The 25,026-nt window shown below is 35.5% G+C and overlaps 1 protein-coding gene across 2 annotated transcripts in view; it reads left to right on the top strand.

The window, feature by feature from the left end:
- The window catches only part of LOC110257201 (uncharacterized), a 758,677-nt gene that overhangs the window by 200,787 nt on the left and 532,864 nt on the right, over nt 1-25,026 (top strand). The window contains exon 13 of one of the 2 annotated variants that reach the window (XM_084998887.1): nt 3,873-4,677. The exons of the other annotated variant lie outside the window; for it this stretch is intronic. Within the exon in view, the coding sequence (XP_084855013.1) occupies nt 3,873-3,920 (48 nt within the window). The 3' untranslated portion in view covers nt 3,921-4,677. Of the gene's footprint in view, nt 1-3,872; nt 4,678-25,026 lie in introns of those variants that run through there. 2 annotated transcript variants of the gene reach the window in all.

Below are 25,026 nucleotides of genomic sequence, written 5' to 3'. Positions count from 1 at the left end.
AAATAAGTCAATATAAATTACCGTAGTGAAAGACATATTGAAAGACAGAAACTGTATGATCATCTCAACATATACAGAAAAATATTTGACTATATTTAATGTCCACTCATGACAACATTCTCAGGAATTTAGGAATAGAAGATAACATCCTCAATCTCTTAAAGGAATTTATTAAAAAAAACAAACTATAGTTAACATGATACTAATTGGTGAAAGGCTGAATTCTTTACCCCTAGATTCTAGAACAAGTAAAGGATATTCATTCCCACCTATTCAAAATGATACTGGCGTTCCTAACCAGTGTAATCATGCAGTAAATAATGCAGTAAGAAACAAAAGGCATACAGATTAAACAGGAAGAAATATAACTATTCCCATCTGAAGACATAGTATCCACATAAATCCCCAAATAATCTATAAGAAAATTACAAAACTAATATGTGAGTTTAGCAAGGACTCAGGATACAAAAACCTGCTACATTTCCCTGCTTATGAAATTAAGAAGGAAAAGTTGGAAGTTGAATTAAAAAAATACCATATTAAATAACTTTGACAAACTTGAAACGTTTATGGATAAAAATAAAAATATATTTGCATTATTTGCACACTGAAAACCACACAGTTGAGAAAAATCAAAGACTTAAATAAATGTGACACTCTACTATGCTCATAGATGGAAAAATTAATATTGTTAAGATGTCAGTTCTCCTCAATTTGATCTAGTGACTCAGTGCAATCCCAAGAAAACTCTGGCATGATTTTGTGTAGAGATTATCAGGTTGATTCTAAAATACATATAGAGAAGCAAAGGACATGAATCATAAAAATAGCTTTGAGTAAGACAAAGTGGATAACTCACACTTCATTATTTAACATCTATCTGCGATTCTATAGAAACTAACAAGTATAGTTCTGGTGGAAGGTCAGACATATAGATCACTGCAGCAGGATAGTGACTCCAGAAAGAGACAGAGATGGCACAATAATTCAGTGGAGGAAGGATAGTCCTTTCAACATGTGTTATTGAGTACATTCCCATAAAGTGCTAGAAATTAATGTCAGCCTATTCCTCATGCCACTTATAACAAATAACTAGAAATATAGGGATCTAAAGCCATCAATGATCTAAAACTATAAAAGTTCTAGAAGAAAACAGAAAACTATCTTTGTGACCTTGGATGAGGAAAACATTTCTTAGATAATATACACAAATAAAAACCAAAAAAGAAAAAAATTGATAATAGATTTCATCAGAAAAACTTGTTCAAAAAGCATATTAAAAAAATGAAAAGATGAGTTCCCAACTGAGAAACAGACATGTGCAAAACACATACTTGGTGATGGAATTGTATTAAGAACTACTGTATAATGAAGTCTTGTAACTTAATAATAAGAGGACAACTAAGCAAATAAAAACAGGCAAATGAATCACATATTTTACCAGAGAGCTACAGATGGCAAATAAACACATGAGTTGATTTTCAACATCATTAGCCAATAGGGAAATGCAAAATGGAATCACAGTGAGATACTACTACATACCTACTAAAAAAGCTGAAAGTTAAAAACAAAGAAACAAGACAGTCTAAGTGCTGACAAGATTATGGAGTAACTGGAACAGTTGTAGTTGCTGGTGGGAATGCAAAATTGTGTAGCCACTTTGCAAAACACTTTTAATTTCTTATAAAATAAAACATATACCGGAGTTTCTCTTGTGGCTCAGAATGTTAAGAATCCGGCTAGTATGCATGAGGATGCGGGTTCAATCCCTGGCCTCACTCAGTGGGTTAAGGATCCAGTGTTGCCGTGAACTCTGGTGTAGGATGTGGCTCAGATTTGGCATTGCTGTGGCTGTGGGGTAGGCTGGCAGCTGAAGCTCCAATGTGACCGCTAGCCTGGGTACTGCCATATGCTGCCGGTGTGGCCCTAAAAATATCTATATATCTATTTATTTGTAGGTATTTAGATATATAGATAAATTAAAGTATGCTTATCGTTTGACTTAGAAATCCCATTCAAGGAATTTACCCAAGAGAAATGAAAATACATGTCTACATAAAGCTCTATGTGAATATTTCTAGTAGCTTTATTTATACTCTCCAAAACTGTAAACAACCTAAATGTCCATCAGTTGCTGAAAGTATCAACAGACCATGATCCATCATACAATGGAAATATTACACAGCGAAACAAGGAACAAAGTTCTTACCCTTACAAGAATGTAGATGAATCTCACAAGCATTATGTCAAATGAAAAAAGTCATACAAAAGCAAACATACTGTGTTATTCCATTTATATGGTATTCAGAAAAGGAAAAACTACTGGGAAAAATAACAGAGAAGTGTATGCCTCGGTTTAGGAATAGGTGAAGAAATTGATTATATTGGAGGCACAAGGAAATTTATGGAATGATATAAATATTCTCTCTATATATTTTTTGTCTTTTTAGGGCTGCCCCCATGGCATATGGAAGTTCCCAGGCTGGAGGTCTAATAGGAGCTGTAGCTGCTGGCTTATGCCACAGCCACAGCAATGCAGGATCCGAGCTATGTCTGCGACCTACACTACAGCTCATGGCAATGCAGGATCCTTAACCCACTGAGCAAGGCCAGGGATTGAACCCACAACCTCACGGTTCCTAGTCGGATTTGTTTCCACTGTGCCACGATGGGAACTCCCTATATTTTGATTCAGTTGATGGTTACATAACTGTAACATAAATGTATGCACCTAAAAACCTGATATTAAAAATATAACTAAAAATATTAAAAATTACATGAAATTAGGCAATAGTCTAAGGCACTGCTCTACCTTATACTTTTTCACCTCTTCTCTTTCTTCTATTGAAATCCAGGTGGGAATGAACTGCTATTTTTAAAAAATAAGATAAATTTTTAATATCTCTGTGATAGAGGTATTGAATAAAGCTTAATCAAAACACTCTTTCTAGGAGAATGGAATTTGAAGCTGTTTTCTAAGACTTTAAATTATTTAAGATGAGTCATTTACTTGTGTTGGTAAGGATGGATGAAAGAAATGTTTTATAATACATGAACTAATTTTATGATTCTAAAATCAAGGCTTGGGTGCTGTGGCACATAGGGAAGTCATAACTTCTATTTAACTTTTTGAAAGAAAATGATACTGGCTTCTTGAATACCAACAGACCGAGACTAGTAGCTGTGTCTATCTTTGGTAAAAGTTAACGTCTGTATTCTGAGCTGTTGAAGAATTGTTCTACCCATAAAACTGGAGACAAAGACTCTACAACAGCAAAGATGAGGTTGAACTTGGCTTTTCTATTAGGTTAATATCTTTATATGGTCCATAGCCTGTTTCCATGAAAATAAAGAATTTAGCTATAGCAAAAAAAAAAAAAAAAAAAAAAAAAAAAGAAAGAAAAGGAGAATCTGTTTTCTTTATATTTATAAAAAATACACAAGATACTCAGCAAGAATACCTGGAGTTCTTGAAGCAAAAACTTATCAATAATAGAAAATTAGTTTTCTTCCTTTGTCAGTGTGCAGATATCCCTGAAACTGCATCTGTTTCATTCATCCTGCCAAGTTCTTACCTGCTTTATAACTATTGGTTGAAAAAATATTTTATGACGAGAAGCAGAACAGAAAATAACATCTTTTTTCAAGTGATGATTAAAAGTGTTCATTCACCAAATGGTACCCCATGATTCAGTTCTTTCCACTGGAGTATATCTATTAGAGTTAGCAAGAGGATCATTAAAGACACGTCTGCTCGTGGTGGGAAATTACAAAAATTCCGCTTTTCTTATGCTGTGGTCTCTTCATAACAGCAACTATTATTTATTTATTCCCAGGTATTTTATATACATTCTTTCTTTTATTTCTTACAGTTCTGCATGGTAGCTATTTTTACGTCTATTTTACAGATGAAGAAATGAAAATTTTGAAGTGTTTTGTGACTTGCATATTGCCATAGAATTAATAATGAAGTAAAGATTCAAACACCATCCACAGTCTATGCCTTTCTCATTTTACCATGTATGTGTCTCTCTATTAGATGACGATGTTGACCTTTGATGCTCTGGTGACCTTTCTTGCTCCATTGGCTTTGGTAACTGCCCAGCACACCATCCTCATTCTTAATCCCTTTATCCTTGTAAGTCTGAAATAAGAACTGAGTTCATTCTACTTCTTCAAGTGCCTTTTCAACCCATTCTATGTACTTGGTACCTCTACACTTAGGATTCTAAAACATCCATTTTATCATGACATTTAATCTCTCTCCCATTGCATTGTGTCCCACCTAAAAAGTAAGACCCTTTATAGTCTTACTTTTTAGTCACCCTTTTATTTCAGTTTCCTCTGAAGTACCCTCACTCTGGTCAGGTGACTCTCTCTGTCCTCAAAAGTTCAGTCTTGTGCTCTGATTCATGTTCTTCACTCTTTTTGCTGAGTCTGTCTTCTTTCATACCTTTTGGCCACTCCCAATTTATTATTCTATCTCTCTGGGCCTATTTCAAGTACATTTCTCTCCCATACATTTGCTTTTTCCCAGTTATACTAACATTTTCCTTTAAGAACTCCAAATGTATTTGGCATTTGTTTTGGGAATGAACAGTTAGGTGTTTCAAAAGATTTTCATTGTTTTAAATTAGACAAAATACCAAATTATTAATAAAGGTTGTCACAAAGCAATTGCTATTTCAGATATATCTTCTAACCTATGAAGTGCTTTGGGGGGGTGAAAAATTTGATACCCAAGTGTATTCTAATCAATATTAGAATTATGTGTTCTGAGTCATTGTTTCTGTAAAGCTGTTATATTTTCTATGGTTATTGTTTTAAATCAGTTTTTGTTTAGTATACTCCTTGGACCCTCTACTTAAGAAAACAGTGCCCACACTGTGTGTTAGGTAGAATATGATTAACACAGAAGCAGGAAAAGTGTGTGGTCATTTGTTTTTCTATTACTACTTTTAAATTCCTTAAACTCTTTCCTAATGATTAAAGGTTATTTTAATAGGACAGGTGCATTTAAAGTCATTTGGACCTTTAGAGAAAGAATTCTACTTTGATTATAAATCAAAAGTTCAAGTCATTCCTCTCATACTGATTATTTCTAAGACCAAGTCAACTCAAGAGAGAAAATGGGGAGTTCCCATCGTGGTGCAGTGGAAACAAATCCTGCTAGGAATCAGGAGGTTGCGGGTTTGATCCCTGGCCTTGCTCAGTAGATTAAAGATCCAGCGTTGCCGTGAGCTGTGGTGTAGGTCGCAGACACGGCTCAGATCCTGCATTGCTGTGGCTGTGGTGTAGGCTGACAGCTGTGCCTCCGATTAGACCCTTAGCCTGGGAACCTTCATATGCCCCGGGTGCAGCCCTAAGAAGACAAAAAAGACAAAAAAAAAAAAAAAAAAAAAAAGAGAGAGAGAGAGAGAAAATGTATCATTATATTATAATGTTTTTTCTATAATCCTTTTCCTGCCACTGCTTTTATTCTCTGGATTTCCTATACTTAAGGACACCATGAATATGATCCATGGCTTGAAAGAAGATAGTTCTGACACTAGATCTGCAGAATATATACCCACCAGGCTCCAGTAATAAAATGTTTATTAATCCAAAAGGAAGATGTGCCAGCACACCCACATTGTAAGCTCATTAAGCATCTCCAGTTATTTTACAAATGGCTTGTTTTCAATAAATCCAAAATGCTTTCTATCCCAAGTATTTCCCTCCCTTAATTATTTTTAAATGATGTCAAGGAAATTTCATCCATATGTACTTGCTTTTGATATATTTACTGAGTCAACGATTGCTTACAAAAATTGACATAATATTGTCCCCTTTCAAAATCAAGGCCCCAGATAGGCTTTTAAAATGTGTTTCTCCTATTATTTAGGAACTTCATTTTTGTTCAGTCTGGCTTGTAACCAAAGGTTTGGATTACAGTCAAAACTAACACTTCCGAATCAGCTTTGAATTTCTTCTTTGTTCCTCTATGTTCTTTCTATGTGAAGATGCGTGAATTACACACAACATTGCTCCTAACATACTTCAAACTGTTGAGTACTTTCTGCTATTAATTTCTTAGAGCCTTAGGCACAGTTAGGCACATACTATATAGAATACACCAGAGACATATGAATGAATAATAAATTATTTAAAGTTATCACTCTAGACTTAGGATTTGAAAATATTTTTATGTTTAAACAGTATACCATATCTATTACCTAGTTGTTGTGTGAAATACAAAAAGAAAGGTTTTCACTATGAAATATATTAATTTTAAAATTATATTTTTATATTATTTCAATACATTAAAGAAGAAAAAGTTCAATGGTTCATGTACATAATATATAAGGTTTAGATATCCACTTAAATTATTCTAGGTAAATAAAATGATTTAGTCTCTTTCATCTTCTAAATAAATGATTGAAAATGCTTTTTTTTTCTTGACATCATGCTAGTGTGATGAAGGGTCTGAAATTATACCTGTAGTGATTTTTGCATTTCAAGATTGTGGAACTTGTGAAACTTGGTTAAAATTTGTTGTTTAAGCTCTAAACTATTCAGGAGACAACTCACAGCTAATTATTATTCTGTAGGGGAATCTGCTATTTAAAACTTTTGCAGGGTAGGAGAAGTCCCAAACCATTTTGACATGGATGGAAGAGCTGCCTAGTGACCTAATATTATGGGAAATTAGTGAATGTTTATTGATGCTAAATACGATGGTAAGTCGTTAAAGGTATATCTGATTTTAAAATTGCAATTTGATTTCTGCCTGCTCTGAGGAAGAGCTGGGCATAAAAACTTTTGTTGTGCCTCAGATTTTCAGGATTCATTCTAAATATTTTTGCACAGACTGTCTGCTTTGGTGGAATCATTATAATCCATCAGGTGAATGATATTACTAAAAATATTCAATTTGTACTTTAAAGGCAGTTTCTAATAACCTCAAAATAAGTACAGCAGGTTAGACCAATAATAACCAGTAGTATTTTGTAGTCCTTGATGAGTATTTGCATAATCTGCATTTCAAAAAGTCCACAAATACATACGCAACATCTTTAGAACTTTTACAATATCATGCCATCTTCTTACACTTCTATGAAAAATTTTTTCCATACAAAAACGGTTATAAAAGGAAATTAACAACTTTTAAATAATACTCTTAGAGAAAATCTCCAAAGCTGGGAAAATCAAAAAGAAGGCTAACACTTAATTCCTCACTTTTCCTGCTTATTCCTATGTGTTGAAGGGATCTCAGATCAGTATGGTATGAGCCATATGTGCTGTAATAACAAGATACAATGGAAAAAAGTTACGGATGAAGTGTCAGCCTGGTATCTCTCTCCCCCAAATCCTCCTTCTCTCCTGTTTAGTGCAAACACAGAAGAAAAGCACTCTTGAGGTGTATAGCTATTGTGCTTGTTGGTGCATTGCTGTCCTGGTTGCCTTGATCATAGCATCAGATGACTTAACATCTCTAGCTAGAAAATGAAATAAAGCTCAATCATCTGGGAGTAGCATGTGATTGCATTACCTGGTTAAACATGCTCAGCTGAATTATTAATTTTCTGTCTTGTTAAGTATTGGGTTCATGGCTGGAAGTGAAAATGCATGCAATGTAAAAATATGCTGGAAAACAGTTGTAAAACCATCGTTAGGTCTCAGTACTGCATGACTTCTTGTGAGACAGAGTGACATGTTTCTTAAAACAGGATCAGCTGTCATTTTCACAGGTTTATCCAAATAGTTTATGTTGTAAATTATATATTCTAAAAAAATTAGGTGACAGAAGGTTTATATAATTTTTATACAGCAAATGCTGAGAAGATGGGGGAACATTGTACCTATCTTAGAAAAAAAAATTACTCAATATTATCACGGACTATTGGTCCACGTTGGAGAAATCGTTTTTGACGCTTAAAGAGTTTAGCAAACATTAGAGTTTATTCTATATTGAGAAGTCATGGCTTTGATTTATTAGGAGGTATTCAGCTTCACTGTTTGATAATGATATCGTTGAAAATGATAAGAGGTCTGTGAAGGTGAATATACAAGAAAGGGATAATTATTTGTTGTTTCTGTTTGTCGTTTTTTTCCCATACATTACATATTCTGCTTTTTAGTTACATGTGTATTTTTTATTTTTTAATTTTTTTGTCTTTTTAGGGCTGCACCCACGGCATATGGAGTTTCCCAGGCTAGGAGTCGAATCAGAGCTGTAGCTGCTGGCCTACACCACAGCCACAGCAATGCCAGGTCTGAGCTGTGTCTGCAACCTTCACCACAGCTCATGGGAAGGCTGGATCCTTAACGCACTGAGCGAGGCCAGGGATTGAACTTGCATCCTCATGGATACTAGTCAGATTTGTTTCCTCTGAGCCATGACAGGAACCCTCTTTGGTTATATGTTTAAAGTTTATTTTGGAATAACAAATATGAAATCATTTATTAGATACTTGTAAAATAGAGTCAAGTGAATAATCTATTCATTCTTTCTGTTATCCAAGTTTGTATAGTCCTACTTTATATACTAGGAATAGAGTTTCTATTTTAATGTTGCGAAAAGTTAAACCCTCTCCTTTCTTCTTAACTTAAGAAGTTGGTCAGGTTTTTAGAGGGAACACTCTAGTGGAAAAAAAAAATCCAAAGTTAATTTGCTATTTAGTTTTATGGACACATTACATTCTAAATAAATGCTTTTGCAGTATCAAGGAACAAAGTTCCACTTACTGATGGTGAACAACAATGCACTTAAATTATTGGAAATGTTTGTGAATGAGCTCATTTTTAAAGGTCGGCAATCCCCCATAGGGCACTAAATATATAAATTCAGTATTACTGGGTTAAAGAGGGAGTTAGAAATACTTTTCTACCTCACAGATAAAAATAGTAGAAACATACTTGAAAGGATCATCAAATTTTAATGATAGTGATTGGATAAGTCATTTTCATCTTTCTGAATTTCACTGGCCTCATAAAAAGGAGGCAGGAATATTTACTTTTAGGGTCGTGATGAGGATTACACTGGCACTTTTTTCATGTGCTGTATAAAGCTCACTGAGCATTAGCTAACACCGCCATTATCATCGTCATTATCAGTGTCACCATCTTCATTTTAATCATCATCAACAACATTAGCGTCAGTGTTTATCAGTGTCAGGTGCTATTGTCACTTAAGCAGTTGCTCTTTGGCTGTTCAGTATTTTTAGGGAGTATCTATCTTCATTTAATTCCTTTTAAATTCATTTAATTCTGGAGTTTCCAGAATTCATAATTCATTAATTAATTTGTTCTATAAATATTGATTTTGTACCTACAGTATGCTGCAGCAGGGAATCCCTGCCCTCATCAAACTGATTGCATGTATATACATATGATCACCATGGAGCTAATTTCCATATTATTACTGTACTAAGTGCCACAAAGTACAGGAAAGGGGATGTCCTTGTAGGAGCATATTATGGGGAATTTGGTCTGGCCAGGGAAGTCCTGGAAGGCTTGTCCAAGGAAGTGAAACAGATCTGCAGGAAGAATTGATTGAGATAGGAGGAAAAGAATGTTCAGTAAAGGAGCATATGAGCCAAGAGGGAACATAGTTTGTTACAGAAACTGAAAAACGGTAGGTGTGCTGGAAGCAGACATGGTGGGAAGGAGTGTGTATGTGATGTGCTAATAAGCTGTGTAGAGAAGCCGTTAAGAGCCTTGGTGTCTATTGAAGAGCACTTGGAAACTGTTGTGGTGTTTTATTCACTGAATAATATAATCAAATTTAGATGTTTATTTATTTACTTTCATTACTCTGGCTTTAGTTTGAATGGGGTAAGATTAGAAAAGAAAGACAGTTAATAAGACTATTTCGATGAGATAAGACTATTTCGATAAGACATGATGGTAGCTTGAACGAAGGTAGTGGCACCAGAGATGAACAGGAATGGATGACCTCAAAAAAAAAAAATGAGAAGGAAATTTTACTGGAGTTTCTGATGGGTTGATGCTACGGAGAACTGGTGAAGAACACCATTAAAAGTGCCTCCCAGGTGTTTGGCTTTCACCATTGGATCACTGTTGGTGCCCTGAGGAAACATTGAGAGAACACCAAATTTAGAATAGAGAACTAGTATGAGATCAGCTCTGAACAATTTAAGCATATGATTCTGTCAGAGAGCTGAGCAAACAGGCCACGGCAACTGGTTACCTAGAATGTGGGGATCCAGACTGAAGAGTTAAGTTTGTGATTGATCTCCATAAAAGTTTCTTGAATTTCAAAGACATTATGAGGGAAGAGAGTGTGTAGTGAAAAGAGAGGGTAACAACACAAACAGTAATATCCAGGGAAAAGAGAATTGACCTCCAGAGAGGAATGGTTAGAGTAGAAAGAAACCAGAATGACATGTTATGGAAGACAAGGAAAGTGAGTGTTTCAAGAAGAGACAAATGAAGAGTGGCATGAACTCATGGACTTGGAGAACAGATTCATGGTTGCCAAGAGGGAGGGGGGGAGTGGGGTGGACTGGAAATCTGGGTTAGTAGATGCAAACTATTGCCTTTGGAATGGATAAGCAATGAGATTCTGCTGTATAGCATTGGGAACTATGTCTAGTCTCTTACAATGGAGCATGGTGCAGGATAATGTGAGAAAAAGAATGTTATGTATGTATGTGTGACTGGGTCACTTTGCTGTACAGTGACAGAACACTGTAAACCAACTATAATGGAAAAAATAAAAGTCATTAAAAAAAAAAAAGAATGGCCCGTGTTTTTTTAGTGGTTAAGATGAGGGCTAAAAATATGTCAATTAGATTTATCAATTTTATTTATATTAGTTACATCTTTATCATTGGCAACATAGTGGAAGCTGCTTCCACTTATTGTGTGTGTTTGTGTGTATATGTTGGGGGAAGGGAGCTGCAAAACAAGTGGTCTGGCCTTATGGCTGAAGTGGTGATAAAAAAAGAGAAATAACTATTTTATACAACCGTTAAGAGAAATTTGGAGCTGTTTCAAGGAGTTCATGGTTTTGTTTCTTTAATAAGGAGTAAAAACTTTTATGTTTTTAAAAATATCAGAAGTTTCCACTGTAGCTCAGTGGAATAATGATCTGGCTTGTGTCTGTGGAGGCACAGTGGGTGAAGGATTCAGCATTGCTGCAACTGTGGCGTAGGTCACAGCTCTGGCTCGGATTCTATCCCAGGCCCAGGAACTTCCAAATGCTCTGTATGTGGCCAAAAAAAGAAAAAAAATTAAAAAAATAAAAATACCAGAGGTGCAATATCAGTGTTTTTTTTTTTTTTTTTTTTCTATTTCTCTTTTAGAAAATTTCCATAGTGAAGGCCACTGTGATAACTTATCAGGGCTTTATTTTGTTTTATTTTTTAAAAAATCCTCTCTAACCATACATATATGTCTCTAGGATTGCACGAAATCATCATGTGCAGACTGAATTTTTGATTTCATCCTATTAATAGCCATTTCCTATTCATGATTTGATCAACTATATTTCAGTGTAATTAGCTATTCCATTTGTAAATATATTTGGTGGTTTCTAAATAGGAACATAACTTTATGTCCTGGTGACTCATGATAGTACTAGCACGGAAGTCACAGGCATAAGCCCAAGATGATCATTTGGAATTGGTCATATAAATTATTGTTATTGGGCACTTACTTTTAAACTCACCCTGTGGGCTTTTCTTATACTTTGATGTATTTTTTTAGGGTAAATTTTGAAAAAAAAAAGAAATAAAAAAAAAACCAAGTATATGAACACCTGAAGTGAATGATAAATATTTTTTAAAACTTCCAAAAGTTATTTGTTTTTTTTTTTTAAATTTGGGGTTCTATAAAATTGAGATTTTTTTTTATATTTTGAGGTTCATAAGTCAGTTTTGCGCTCAAATGGAATCATTCCGTTTCAAGGGAAAATTGATTCAAAAATATATTTCTTCCTTTACTAAATAGAAACCTAGGTCACATAAAAATTCAGTTTAAAAGTAATTATCTCCCTACTTCTAGGTCTACCACACCTACTATAAATAAAATGCAAGGGGAATAAAATGCAACCACAACAAGGTTTCATAGCAGCTCAAAATTTCTGTGGTGCTCAGAGCAAACAGAATGGCAGAGTTTAAGCTCCTCTTAAGAGAAGAACCCATTTTTGGATTGGTTCTCCAGCCCTTTCCTTCCCTGGCAGCACAGAGATATGATGTTGCAATTTCTAGCACTGTTAAATCAGCAGGGATATCTGTAGCTAATGGTTATGCCTTTTTCTTCTGCAGTTTGACTAAATGAATGGTCTGTACTGTCAGTTCTAATGACTTTGGAAAAGTGAGGCAGCCTAAGGGTCCCCTCCTGAAGCAGTGCGTCAGAGCTCATCCTGGGAAACAAGTATCTTGATCCCTGCTTCAAACCAGGGCAGTGCATGCCTGCAAAATTCCAGTGAGAGATGTCAGTATCCCACATAGCGTGGCAAGTTTCCCATAATGTCCTGAAAATTGCAACAGAGTTCATGGGAAAAGAAGGAGGAAATGATCTTTCTGCATTGGGATAGCTCATATGGGAAGGCTAACCCACATGAAGATTCCTGTAAGAATGGAGAAATACATCTGGTACGTTTTTGAAGCACATCAGTGAAATGGTGATTTTGTATCTCAGTTTTACACTTTGGAGAAGTATTTGGAATGAATGAATTTCTAGAAAATGGCTCTAGACTCTGTATTTATACATTGCACCTTTTTGTTATTAAGAAAATTTCTTCCCAAAAGAATGATCATAGCCTAGGCAGTACTTGCTTATGGCTATTTCCCCAAACTGTAGACATTTAAAGCAATTAGCAATGACATCACAAGCTAGTCCTAAATGCACCAGTTTTAAGAGGGTGTTTCCTAATAACTTAATTGGTGAAAGTATTCATATAAATTAAAACATGTGGGGAGACTGTGTTTACACATTCCTCCTAGGCAATAGAGAATAAAATATATTAGTGAATAAATGAATTTTCTCTTGTCCTCTGCTGCTATCCTTCTATTTACTTCTCTACAATATGGAAATTGGATTTCTAAAAGCAGTTTTATTCCTAAAACTTGACAAAAACTTTGTCATCCCCCAAGTCACATGAATCTGATAAGTAACCATTTATCCTTTCTGTGCTTGTTCCTTCTGAACAAGGGCAACTGCTCTCCACTGAACACTTTTACCCTCCCAAGCTGAGTTTGACATAATTACCACACTGGAGCTAAGATTCATAATCTGATTCCCATGTCAATGGAAATGAAGGCTTTCATGAAAAACAAAACCTGTTAAGTATACTCAAGGCTCAGCATCAATCCCACTTATGAGTAATTAAAACATCAATTTATGATGCATTTTTTTTTTACTGGTAAATCTGGAAATCCTACAGATTTTTTTTTTTTCAGACATAGATACTTGAAGGAGAAAACTCTAAGGATAGTTACAACAGATTCAAATTTTGGATTAGGATTTAATTCTGCAAATAATATTTTGAAGTGCTTGCTATGGGTGAGGCAGGTTAAAATAAACTGAAATAGTTTTTTTCATATATAAGATTTCCTTAGCTAGCCCTAAATAAGAAGGAATCTTGGTAATTTAAAGTGGTTGAATTCTCTGCTTTTTTTTTTTTTTTTGCTTGTATCTAGAGCTTTGTTTCAAGGTTGATCCTTAAAGGAGGGAAGAAGCTCCAGATTTTTGTATATTTCTTATGCTGTAGCCTCTGTGCCAGTAGCTTTATTTATTCCACACGTCAACCCTGTGGAGTAGGTATTGTTACCTACATTTAAAGATAAGGCTCATATACATGGAGTTACTTGCCTAAGGACATCCAATCATTTAATAGTAGAGTGAGGGTACACAGGAGAGCCCAGAACAAGTAGTACAGTGCCTGGTTGTGGAGGAAATGGTTTTAAGACATTGTCAAGTTTTATCACTAGAGATCTGTGTGGCATATGTAAAACTACCTTCTGTTGGTATTAAGGGGGAAAATATAAAATTAGATTGGGTCAAATTTATTTCTATAGTTGCCTTTACCTGAGTTTTGAAACTTACTGTGTTGGCTCAGCCACGGGGAAATGATGCAAACATGGTGAATTGAAGATTAGACTCACTGGTGGCCTGAAGTCAATGAGGAAGAAATGCTGGAGTTTCCCTGGAATGTTGCAGTGACAGAGTCCAAAGACTCAGGGAGGTGTGAGTGCTGCAAATGAGTATATTATACACACTTTACTCAGCTACCCACTTGCCATGCTCCTAAGAAGAGCCACTTGCCCATCCTTCACCTGAGCATTCAGAATTATACTGGTAAGGAAAAACTCCAGCCTCAGCAGTGGGTTTCCTCTGCAAGCTGGAGATCGTAGTGGGCAATGGCACTAGACTTCCAGATTTCCCTGAAATAATGGGACCACAGAGTAATAGAGGACACATGTCAGTGCTTCACCCTCAGAGACAAGATGAGGGCAATATCTTGGTAAGCTGCAAAGGGAAAGTAGGAGTCAGAGGGTTTGACCCACAGGAACCTGTGACAATGATTCATCTAACGTGGAGTCCCTAGGGATGAAATGGATGTGAAGTTTGCTGGATGAGTGTTGCTTCTCCCACGTGGAAAAAGTCTGATGGGGAAAAATTTGACTCAAGTCACCAAGGTGGGCATTCAAGTCCTCATATCCAATTCCTAAACCTAATCCAGCTCACTGATTTGGAACCACTAAGTTTGTGGTTGTTACAGGAGCAATAGGAAACTTACATACGTGGTAAAATGCAAAGTTACAGAGAAAATACAGGTGAAAGATCTTTCTTGACTGTGAAAGTTGGCTGAAGAGTGAGCCACCAATTAATTTCTCTGCGGACTGGTACAAGGGCATGTATATAATGTAAAAAAAAAACAAAAAACAAAAAAAACCCTCAACTTTTAAAGGTGAAGTTTGGATATTTGGTTATAATTTAGGAAGCTGAGAATTGTGATATGGACACATCTCTGAAATTTGAGATGTGTTTTAAAAAGACAGAAACAATGCTGGGCTAATTCCTGGAGAGGGGTAGGTTGCTCTAGGGTAAGAAAGTCTCTTTGTTGCTTTTATATTAATCCTTATGTCTCCTAAACAATGAGTTAGGTTCCAAAACCCAAAACTGATTCTAAGGAAAGGGCTGGAGAGTCAGACTTAATGCCATCTCTGGCAGTGTCTGTCTCATTTTACTCTTCGCTCTGCCTTTGCAGTGGTTTTTACTTTCTTCAGAAACTTTCTTCAGAGTTCCCCTTGTAGTTCGGGGTAATGAACCTGACTAGTATCGATGAGGATGAAGGTTCGATCCCTGGTCTCACTCAGTGGATTAAGGATCCAGCATGGCCATGAGCTATGGTGTAGGCTGAAAGTTGCAACTCTGATTCGACCCCTAGCTTGGGAACTTCCATATCCGCAGGTGAGGCCTTAAAAAGACAAAAACAAAACAAAAAACCAACCAACCAAAAAAACACTTTCTTTTTTTTCCACTAGACAGATGGACGTCAGGCTTTTGGCCTGGCCTGGGAGTGCTGGGGCAGGTGGCTTAAGTTGGGGGATAAATACCCTCACCTTTCAGAAAGAATGGTCTTGAAACCAGCCCATGCTGCAATCAGTGATAAAATCTGAGATTTTAACCTATGTTAGAAGAAATTTTAGGCCACACAGTGTGCTTTAGTTTGTGGCTCTTTTGTTTCTAACTAGAATAAAGCTTTATGTTGGCCCAGCCCAGCCAACTAGAGTTCTGGTTCTGCTTAGGCATTGGGACCAAGGCCCAAGTTAATAATGAAGGTGAATTTGTCTTGCCCTGCCATTTTTATTTATACGTGTATTGTGGGGATGGGAGGTGGCTGGGCCCAAACAAGATTTATCAATATCTAGGTTTCTGTATTGACACTACCCTTTAAAACTCTCTCTCTCTTCGGCAACTAAAGTTGATGTACAATAGGAAATTTTTACTTTATTCTTATGCAATGTCTAGCTCCAGAATACTGTGGATTTTATTCTGGTTTGCCCACTTTAAGAAAAACACAATAGAATAGGAAAAATGAATATAGAAAAAGGATATGTTTTAAATTTACAAATTGAGTCATTTATTCAGAATGATCTCATAGACATGAATAGAGCTGTATTAGGTTTACCATTTAAATATGCTATTAAGATATGAATATAGATCTCTATATTTTATATAAAATTATATCATGAGATGTAAGTGCACAAACACTTAAAATATTCGATATGTTTTTATTCATACATGAGTTAAAAGTTTTCTTAAAGTTAAAACTTCTACTCTCAGCCTATTTCAGTTTATTGAAAAAAATCTAAGGATACATTTTAAAATTGTGCATGCAATCCCCTGTCCTAAGGCTATATTAGGCTTCATATTTCTTTTTTTTTTCTTTTCTTTTTTAGGGCTGCACCTACGGCATATGGAAGTTCCTGGGCTAGGGGTCAAATCAGAGCTGCTGCCGCCAGTCTATGCCAATATCAGATCCGAGTCACATCTGTGACCTACACTACAGCTTGTAGCAATGCCAGATCCTTAACCTACTGAGCAAGGCCAGGGATCAAACCTATAGCCTCATGGATGCAATGCTGGGTTCTGAATCCACTTAGCCACAACAGGAATTCCTGCATCTTTCAGTTTAATAACACTTGGCAATTTATTTCTTGAAATCTTTTTAAAGGAAGGCTTTCCCTACCCTAACCCCCAAGGTTTCCAGGATAAGCATTAAATTCAGTTTTGTCTTTGCCACTTATAAAAAGTGGCATTTCTACTCCACTTGATGACAGAAACTGTGTGATTAAGAATATAACTTCTACACATACATTTAGGGAATTTGACTTCTTCACAATGGTCTCTTTCCCAGACAAAGGAAATAATATGTCATCTTAAAGAAGTTGTCATTTTTCTCCAATCAGGTGTTTGAGATTAATGTCTAACTCCTCTATCTCTTCCTTCCTTCCCCCCTCTCTTTTCCTTCCTTCCTTCCTTCCTCTTCCTTCCTTCCTTCTTTCCCTTCCTTCCTTCCTTCCTTTCTTCCTTCCTTCCTTCCTCTTCCTTTCTTCCTTCCTTCCTTCCTCTTTCTTTCTTCCTTCCTTCCTTCCTCTTTCTTTCTTCCTTCCTTCCTTCCTCTTTCTTCCTTCCTTCCTTCCTTCCCTTCCTTCCTTCCTTCCTTTCTTCCTTCCTTCCTTCCTCTTTCTTCCTTCCTTCCTTCCTCTTTCTTTCTTCCTTCCTTCCTTCCTCTTTCTTTCTTCCTTCCTTCCTTCCTTCCTTCCTCTTCCTTCCTTCCTTCTTTCCCTTCCTTCCTTCCTTCCTTTCTTCCTTCCTTCCTTCCTCTTTCTTTCTTTCTTCCTTCCTTCCTTCCTCTTTCTTCCTTCCTTCCTTCCTTCCTTCCTTTCTTTCTCTCTCTCCACGCCCCCCTCCCTCCATCCCTTCCTCCCTTCCTTCTACTCTCTCTCTCTTTAATATTTTTCCACAGACAGGACTTTGATATAAACTGTAAAGTAACAACAATTTTTATGAGCTTAACCTTTAAAAAATGGTCAGGGATTCCAGATCTGGGTAAGATAGAGTAATCACACCACAACCTGTCACTCACAGTGAATGCAGCTATAGAATCTGGATAGATATTATAGAACAACTTGAGGATCTTATTATAATGTGAAATACCATTGACCTGACAGTGAATTTACCTTTTTTTTTTTTCTCCAATATGGCCTGGATTCAAGTAGTCCAAGGCATGAAAGTAAGCATCAGACTAAGAGAGAAAACCTGGGGGTGAAGCCCCCTAGATTGGTTTCAGGAGAAAGAAAAGGATCTTTTGGTAGCAACAGTGGTGGCTGCAGGGGCCCACAGGGGCTTCAGACATTGAGGGATAGTAATATTTAATAGTTTGTTTTCTTTCTCTGTCCTCCTGCTGCTTGACCTTTATTGCAGGTGCAGTCACAGGAAGTTTGTCAGGGTAGTTAACTAAAGGCCGAGTTTTCTGATGAACTATAAAAAGCTTGGGCAAGCAATCCCATAAAATTATTTATGAACTTCTAGACTCACTTGAGCTGCACATGCATGGATCTAATTTTAAACAATTTACCACATACTTTGTGAATGGAACTAATTGATGGGCAATTACCTAGGTCCTAAACTGGCCACTGGGTGGCCAACACACAAGACAGGTGTAAAAAGCACTGCAACACACAAGACAGGTGTAAAAAGCACTGCAAAGGCATGGAAAACTCTAAATAAACCACAGAAAGCTAGTCAGAACATGAGGCTGGCAAACAACTGGGTTGGTTGCTTCCTAAAGCAAAATATCAACATTTTCCATGGGGTTTAAACAAGACCTAGAGTCTCAAAAGGTAATATATAACATGTCTGGAATATAATGGATAATTAATTGGTAAGCAAGAACTCAGGAAAACCTAATTCACTTTAGAAAAGACAAAGAACAGACACCAATACTGAGATAATTAAGATATCAGTATGATCTGACAAGGAACATAAAGGAGCTATTATAAAAGTGCTCAAAGAAGTAAGAATGAACACTCTATAGCAAAAAATATTTGAAGAAATGTTGAAAAAAACTTAAAGATTCAAGAAGCTTAGTAAGCCCCCCAAAATATAAACTCAAAGAAATTCAAACCCCAAAAAATCATAATTAAACTACTAAACAGTAACTATAAAGAAAAAGTATCTTAAAAGCACCCAGAGAAAAATAATATTTTTCTTATAGGAAATTCAAATGATTGCAGAGGATATCATCAGAAATCATGGAGTCCAGGAGTTCCTCTTGTGGCTCAGTGGTTAATGAACCTGACTAATATCCATGAGGATGTGGGTTCAATCCCTGGCATTGCTCAGTAGGTTACGGATCCAGCATTGCCATGAGCTGTGGTGTAGGTTGCTGACACAGCTCGGATCCTGTGTTGCTGTGGCTGTGGTGTAGGCTGGAAGCTGCAGCTCCTATTCAATTCCTAGCCTGGGAACTTCCATATGCCATAGTTGTGGCCCTAAAAAGACAACAAGACAAAAAAAAGAAGGAAATCATGGAGTCCAGAAATGAGCATCTGAACATTTTTGTAAGAATTGTTGAAAGGAAAGAACTGTCAATTAGAATTTTATATTCAGAAAAAAAAATATAGTTCATGAATGTTAAGTGAAATAAGAACATTCTCATATGAAGGAAAGCTAAGCGAATTTGTGTCCAGAAGATCTGTTCCACAGGAATTGCTTAAGTTCCCAAAGAGAAGGGAGTATATTAGAAAGAAACTTGCAATAGATGCAATCAGAGGAGAGCAAGAAAAATTGTAAATATTTGGAGAAGCATTATAAATATGTCTTGAGTACTTTAAAATATTGTTGAATATCAAAAGCAAAAATTATAATATCTAGAGAGGTTTTCAGTGAATGTAGATGTAATATATAAGATCATTAAAGCATAAAAGAGAAGGTTAAAGGATCTCATATTTACATTACACTTTAAGTGGTAAAATACTGATTCTAAGTAAGCAGTTAAAAGTTAAATATGTAATTGCAATTCATCAGACAACCAGTAAAAACAAACAAAATATACAAAGAGTAATTTTAAAAATCAATTGAAATGGAATACTAATGAAAATAATGAAAAACAAGGCAGGAAAAGGGCAATAAAGAATCAAAAACAGAAAAGAAAAACAAAATAAATAATTTATGGTAGAAATTAAATCTAAATATATCAATAAATAACTATTAAAAATGATAATTACAAAAAATAAAAAAATATATCAATAATAAATGTAAATGGTCTAATTGTAGAAATTAAGATAGATTTTCAGAATGGATGAAAAATATGATTCAACTATAGGTTACTTACAAAAAGCTCATGTGGAATACATTGATTTTGGTAGGTGAAAAATCTACCAGGATTAAAAAAAAGACATAATAAAAACATTAATGAAAATAAAGCAGGTGTTGCTATGTTAATATCATAACCATCATAAGTATCTATCATCAACAACAGTGCTTCAAAAGGCATAGATAAAAATTGACAGAATTGAGAGGAGAAATAGACAAATCCACACTAAGAGTTGGAGACTTCAATATTCCTTTCCTAGAAATATATGGAATTACTAGAAAATCATCAAAGATACAGAGAAATGGATAACACCATGAATCAACAGGATCTAATTAACATGAACAACCAAAGAATACACATTCTTTTCAAGTATATATTGAATATTCTTAAAGATAGCTTAGTTCATAAAACAAAACAAAGAAATTTAAATAACTGAAAATCATTAAGTTTATTCTTTGAATATAGTAGAATTAAACTAGAAATAAATAACAGAAAAATACTATCTTCAAACATTCTAAAATTAATCACACACTTCTATATAATCTATGTCAAAGAAAAATTTTCAGGAAAATCCATAAATTCTTCAAACTCAAGGAAAATAAAAATGCAAAATGTCAAAATGTGTGGTATGCAGTTAAAGCAATGTGTAGAGGAACATTTATAGCATTGAATACTCACATTAGAAAATGAGAAATGTGTCAAATCAATAAAGTATGCTTTTATCTTAGGAAACTAGAAAAAATGCAAAATAGACTTTAAAAGATGTGGAAATAAAAATTACTAAATATAGGAGCAGCAATCAATAACATTGAAAACAAAAAACATAAAGAAATATGAAACCAAAGACTGAGTTATTTTTTACAAACCAATAAAATTAGTGTACCTATAGCAAAACAGACCAAAAAAAAAACCAAAAAAACAAAAAAACAAAAAACCCCCACAAATTACCAATATCAGTAATAAAAGAAAGCTATCACTATACTCCCTGCAGAAATAAAAAGGATGAAATTGTAATAATCTAAGTTGATACACACAATTCAATAAGTTGTTAAAATGATCAATTTATTCAAAATGAAAAACTTCCCCAAATGAACCATAATAACCTGTAATAGTCCTGTAATTTTTAAACTAGTTAGTCCATCATTAAAAACATGTGAAAAAGAAATCTCCAGGCCTAGATGGCTTGATTGCTAAATTCTACCACACATAAACGTAAGAAATAAAACCAAGTTTGCATTATTTCTTAAAGAGGAGAACACACTTCTCCAACCAGAAGAAGAACACAAGAGAGAGTTCCTATTGTGATGCAGTGGAAATGAATCTAACTAGTATCCATGAGGATGTGGGTTCAATCCCTGGCTTCGGCTAGTGGGTTGGAGATCTGTTCTTCCCATGAGCTGTGGTGTACGTCACAGATGTGGCTCAGATCTTATGTTGCTGTGGCTGTGGTGTAGGCCTGCATCTGTTGCTCCAATTCTGCCCTAGCCTGGGAACTTCCATATGCTGTGAGTGCAGCCCTAAAGAGTAAGAAAAGAAAACACAAGAAAATAACAGATCAGTATCTTTCATGGATATAGATGTAAAATCATCAACAAAATATTAAGAAATCAAATCCAACAATGTTTTTTTAATATGGCCAAGTGGTATTTATTCCATGGAGGCAAGGTTGGCTTGGTATTTGACAATCAAGGAGATCCATCTGCATTATAATAAGAAATGTATATTTGTCTTTGTCCCAGTTCATGGCATAGTACTCTAAAATCCTTGTAATTTCTGGAGTAATAAGAATATCTTTCGTATGCTGCTGAGATAACTGGTGGCTGGAGGTCCATAGGCCTTCAGGATGGGGGTTGGTCCTCAGAAAGATGAAGGCATGATTAGAAGTTTGGAAATTTCAGTCATATACCCTCAACTCCCCAACCTCCAAGAGAGGGATAGGGGCTGGAGATTGAGTTAATTACCAATGGAGAATGCCTATGTAATGAGACCTCTATAAAAACCTCTAAATGACAGAGCTCAGAGAGCTTCTGGGTAGGTGAATACACTGAGGTTCTGTAGAATAGTGAGCCCAGAGGGACATGGAATCTCTGCATGCTTCCCTTCTCCTCCCATACCTTATTATATCTTCCATTTGGATGTTCTGAATTGCAGCCTTTATAATAAACTGATGATAGTAAGTAAAGAACTTTCCTGAGTTTTATGATCCTTTCTAGCAAGTTGTCAAGAAAGAAAGGGCGGGGTTTGTGGGAACGCTTGACTTTATAGTCAAATTGGATATACATGTGTTACTGTGAGCACCCAATAACTGAGACTTGCCATGAGGGCAGTCTCGTGGAACTGAACCCTTAAATCTTTGGTTTCTGATGTTAACTATGGTAGCGTCAGGATTGAGTTGAATTGCAGGCTATCTAGTTGATGTCTGGAGTGTTGGAGAATTGGTTGGTGTGAAGAAAAACACATATAATGCTGAAAGTTTTATATGTGAAAAAAGTAAAGACCATTTGTTAATAGTCTAAAGAAAAAAATCATATCAATTAATGAAAAAAATTGATTTTTCAATATTCCATATTGATATGTAATAAAAGGTCTCAGCAGGTTAGGAATAGAAGGAAACCTCTTCAACTTAATAAAGGACATCTAGGAGTTCCCATCATGAATCAGTGGTTAATGAATCCGACTAGGAACCATGAGTTGCGGATTCGATCCCTGGCCTTGCTCAGTGGGTTAAAGATCTGGCATTGCCGTGAGCTGTGCTGTAGATTGCAGACGTGGCTCGGATCCTGTGTTGCTGTGGCTCTGGCGTAGGCTGGCAGCTACGGCTCCTATTAGACTCCTAGCCTGCAAACCTCCATATGCTGTGGGAGTGGCCCTAGAAAAGGCAAAAAGACAAAAAAAAAAAAAAAAGACATCTACAAGCTAATGTCATACTTAATAATGAAAGACAAATCAGTAGACATTAATTAGAATGGATAAAATAAAAAAACACGGACCATACCAAATGCTGACAAGGAATTGGAGCAGCTGGAACTCTCATGCATTGCTGGTGGCAGGGCAAAATGATACAGTCACTTTGGAAAAGAGTTTGGCAGTTTATTATAAAGCTAAATATACATTTATCATATAACACCACAATCCCACTTTTGGGTATTTTCCTAGAAAAATGAAGACTTTTCCTCAAAAAATCTGTACATGAATGTTTATAGCAGTTTATTCATTTTGTCCCCAAACTGGAAATGACTCCAATGTTCTTGAGAGGGTGAATGGAGAACATGCCGTGTAACGAATTACTACTCAACCACACGAAGGCATCAGTTAGTGCTGCCGGACAACTTGGATAAACCTCCAAGGCATTGGGCCAAATAAAAGAATTCAGTCTCAAAAGGTTGCATACTGTTTGATCCCACGAATGTGACATTCTCATGTGCAAGAGTGTAGTAGAGGAGAGTAGATCAGTGGCTGTCAGGGTTTAGGAACAGAGGCAGTGACCACAAGGGGTGGCACAAGCAGGATTTTGGATGTGGTGATACACCTGTTCTGTATCCTCATTGTGATGGTGGTTATAGCAGTCTGTTCATGTGCTAAAACTCATAGAAATAAACATCTAAGAAAATGTCAGTTTTACCTTGTGTTAATTTAAAAAATAAAGTACAAAGCAAAAAATAAGCACACAAAGTAACAGTTTTAGAGGATAGAGTGATTTTTCCAAGTGGGTAACATTATCAAAGATGGAAGTGGATTATAAGAAAATGAAAAGTTTTAGATAATTCTAACCAGAAGAGTCAAATCAAATTCCATTTCATGAGAGTCAGCTGTCTAATTATACTTGATGTTTGTTGAGACAAATTGGGAATGAGTGTAAGGAAATATAATTTTTTTTAAGAATGTAGTAAACTAATAGCACTCATATTTCAACTATTAGTAAAGCTAAATAACAACCACAAAAAAGGCTGTGATCTTTCAGAGAAGCTAAACAATAGTGACCTTTGGAAGGAAGCAGGAGTCTGGATGTACATATATACATCCAAATTTCTTAAAACTTCTAGCAAAAGCATCCATGTAGAAGTTCAAAAATTAAAAGTTATAGTCAGGCTTATAATAAAATATAGTACTCCTAAAACCTATCACTTTTCTCTATTAGATATGATTTTTAAAGGTAAAATCATTGTGTTATTCCAATATTTAAGTCCTGGGGATGTTATTTACATACCTTGAAATAATTTGGTTATATTTCTGTATTTTTCTATTAATTTTCTAATGTAATAGCTAAAAATTTAGAAGTTAAATTTTATCCTTGTCTTAGTCTATTCAGCCTGCTAGACTGGGTAGTTTGAGGACAAAATAAATTTATTTCTCACAGTTCTGAGGCCCCACTCTCTGATTCATAGCTGGCACCTTTTTGTAATATCTTCACATAGTGGAAGGGGCTTTTATAAGAAGTCGCCTTAATGACCTAAACATCTCTCAAAGGCCCTATCTCCTAATACAATCATCTTTGGTGGTTAGCATTTTAACTTATGAATTTTGGAGCGTCATAAATGTTCAGTCCATAGCATTCCTAGTATAATTATATTCACAACTCTGCCTTAGCTCATTTCTATAATTTCAAACAGCATATTAAACCTTAATGCCTTATTGCATCATTAATAGACTATATCACTGTGCTTTATTTTGTAAGATGTGGCAGTGTCCTTTTCCTTTATGGAAACTCACCTCCTGCTCCCTCTTAATTCTATGTCAGACATACCCTCATATGAAAGATATTAATTAATTAATTAATATTAGTGTGGATTTATGATTTCTTATTTTGCTTAGTTATAATCCATTAATATCATTATTTTGACGCTCAGATTTAGTTAATGGAAGCCCCTTGAGTTGTCCTTTTCATACATTTTCATCTCTTTGAGGACATCCTATTTTCTGCCATGCTGAAATGTTTCAGGCCCATCTTGAACATTTTCCTGATTCAGCCTGAAATTAACTTTGCATTCTTAGAGAATTTTATTTGAAAATCAAATTCATGGTACTGTCTGCTCATTGTTCCTGATGTGTTATTGTTTCTAGGTGCTCTCAATGGCCATCACGAGGAAATGTATGTATCTATCTCCCTACAGATACACACACACACATACATATATTTAAATATACACACACATATATATGTTTGTGTACATTTATACAGCTATAAAGAT

The sequence above is a fragment of the Sus scrofa genome, chromosome 15, assembly GCF_054392235.1.
Source record: "Sus scrofa isolate SSC_HxYL_T2T_F1_AM1 chromosome 15, Sscrofa_HxYL_maternal_Yorkshire_Landrace_v2.0, whole genome shotgun sequence".
NCBI lineage: Eukaryota > Metazoa > Chordata > Mammalia > Artiodactyla > Suidae > Sus > Sus scrofa.
The sequence above is the reverse complement of the archived record's forward strand: the minus strand, read 5'-3'. Positions and strand labels throughout refer to the sequence as shown.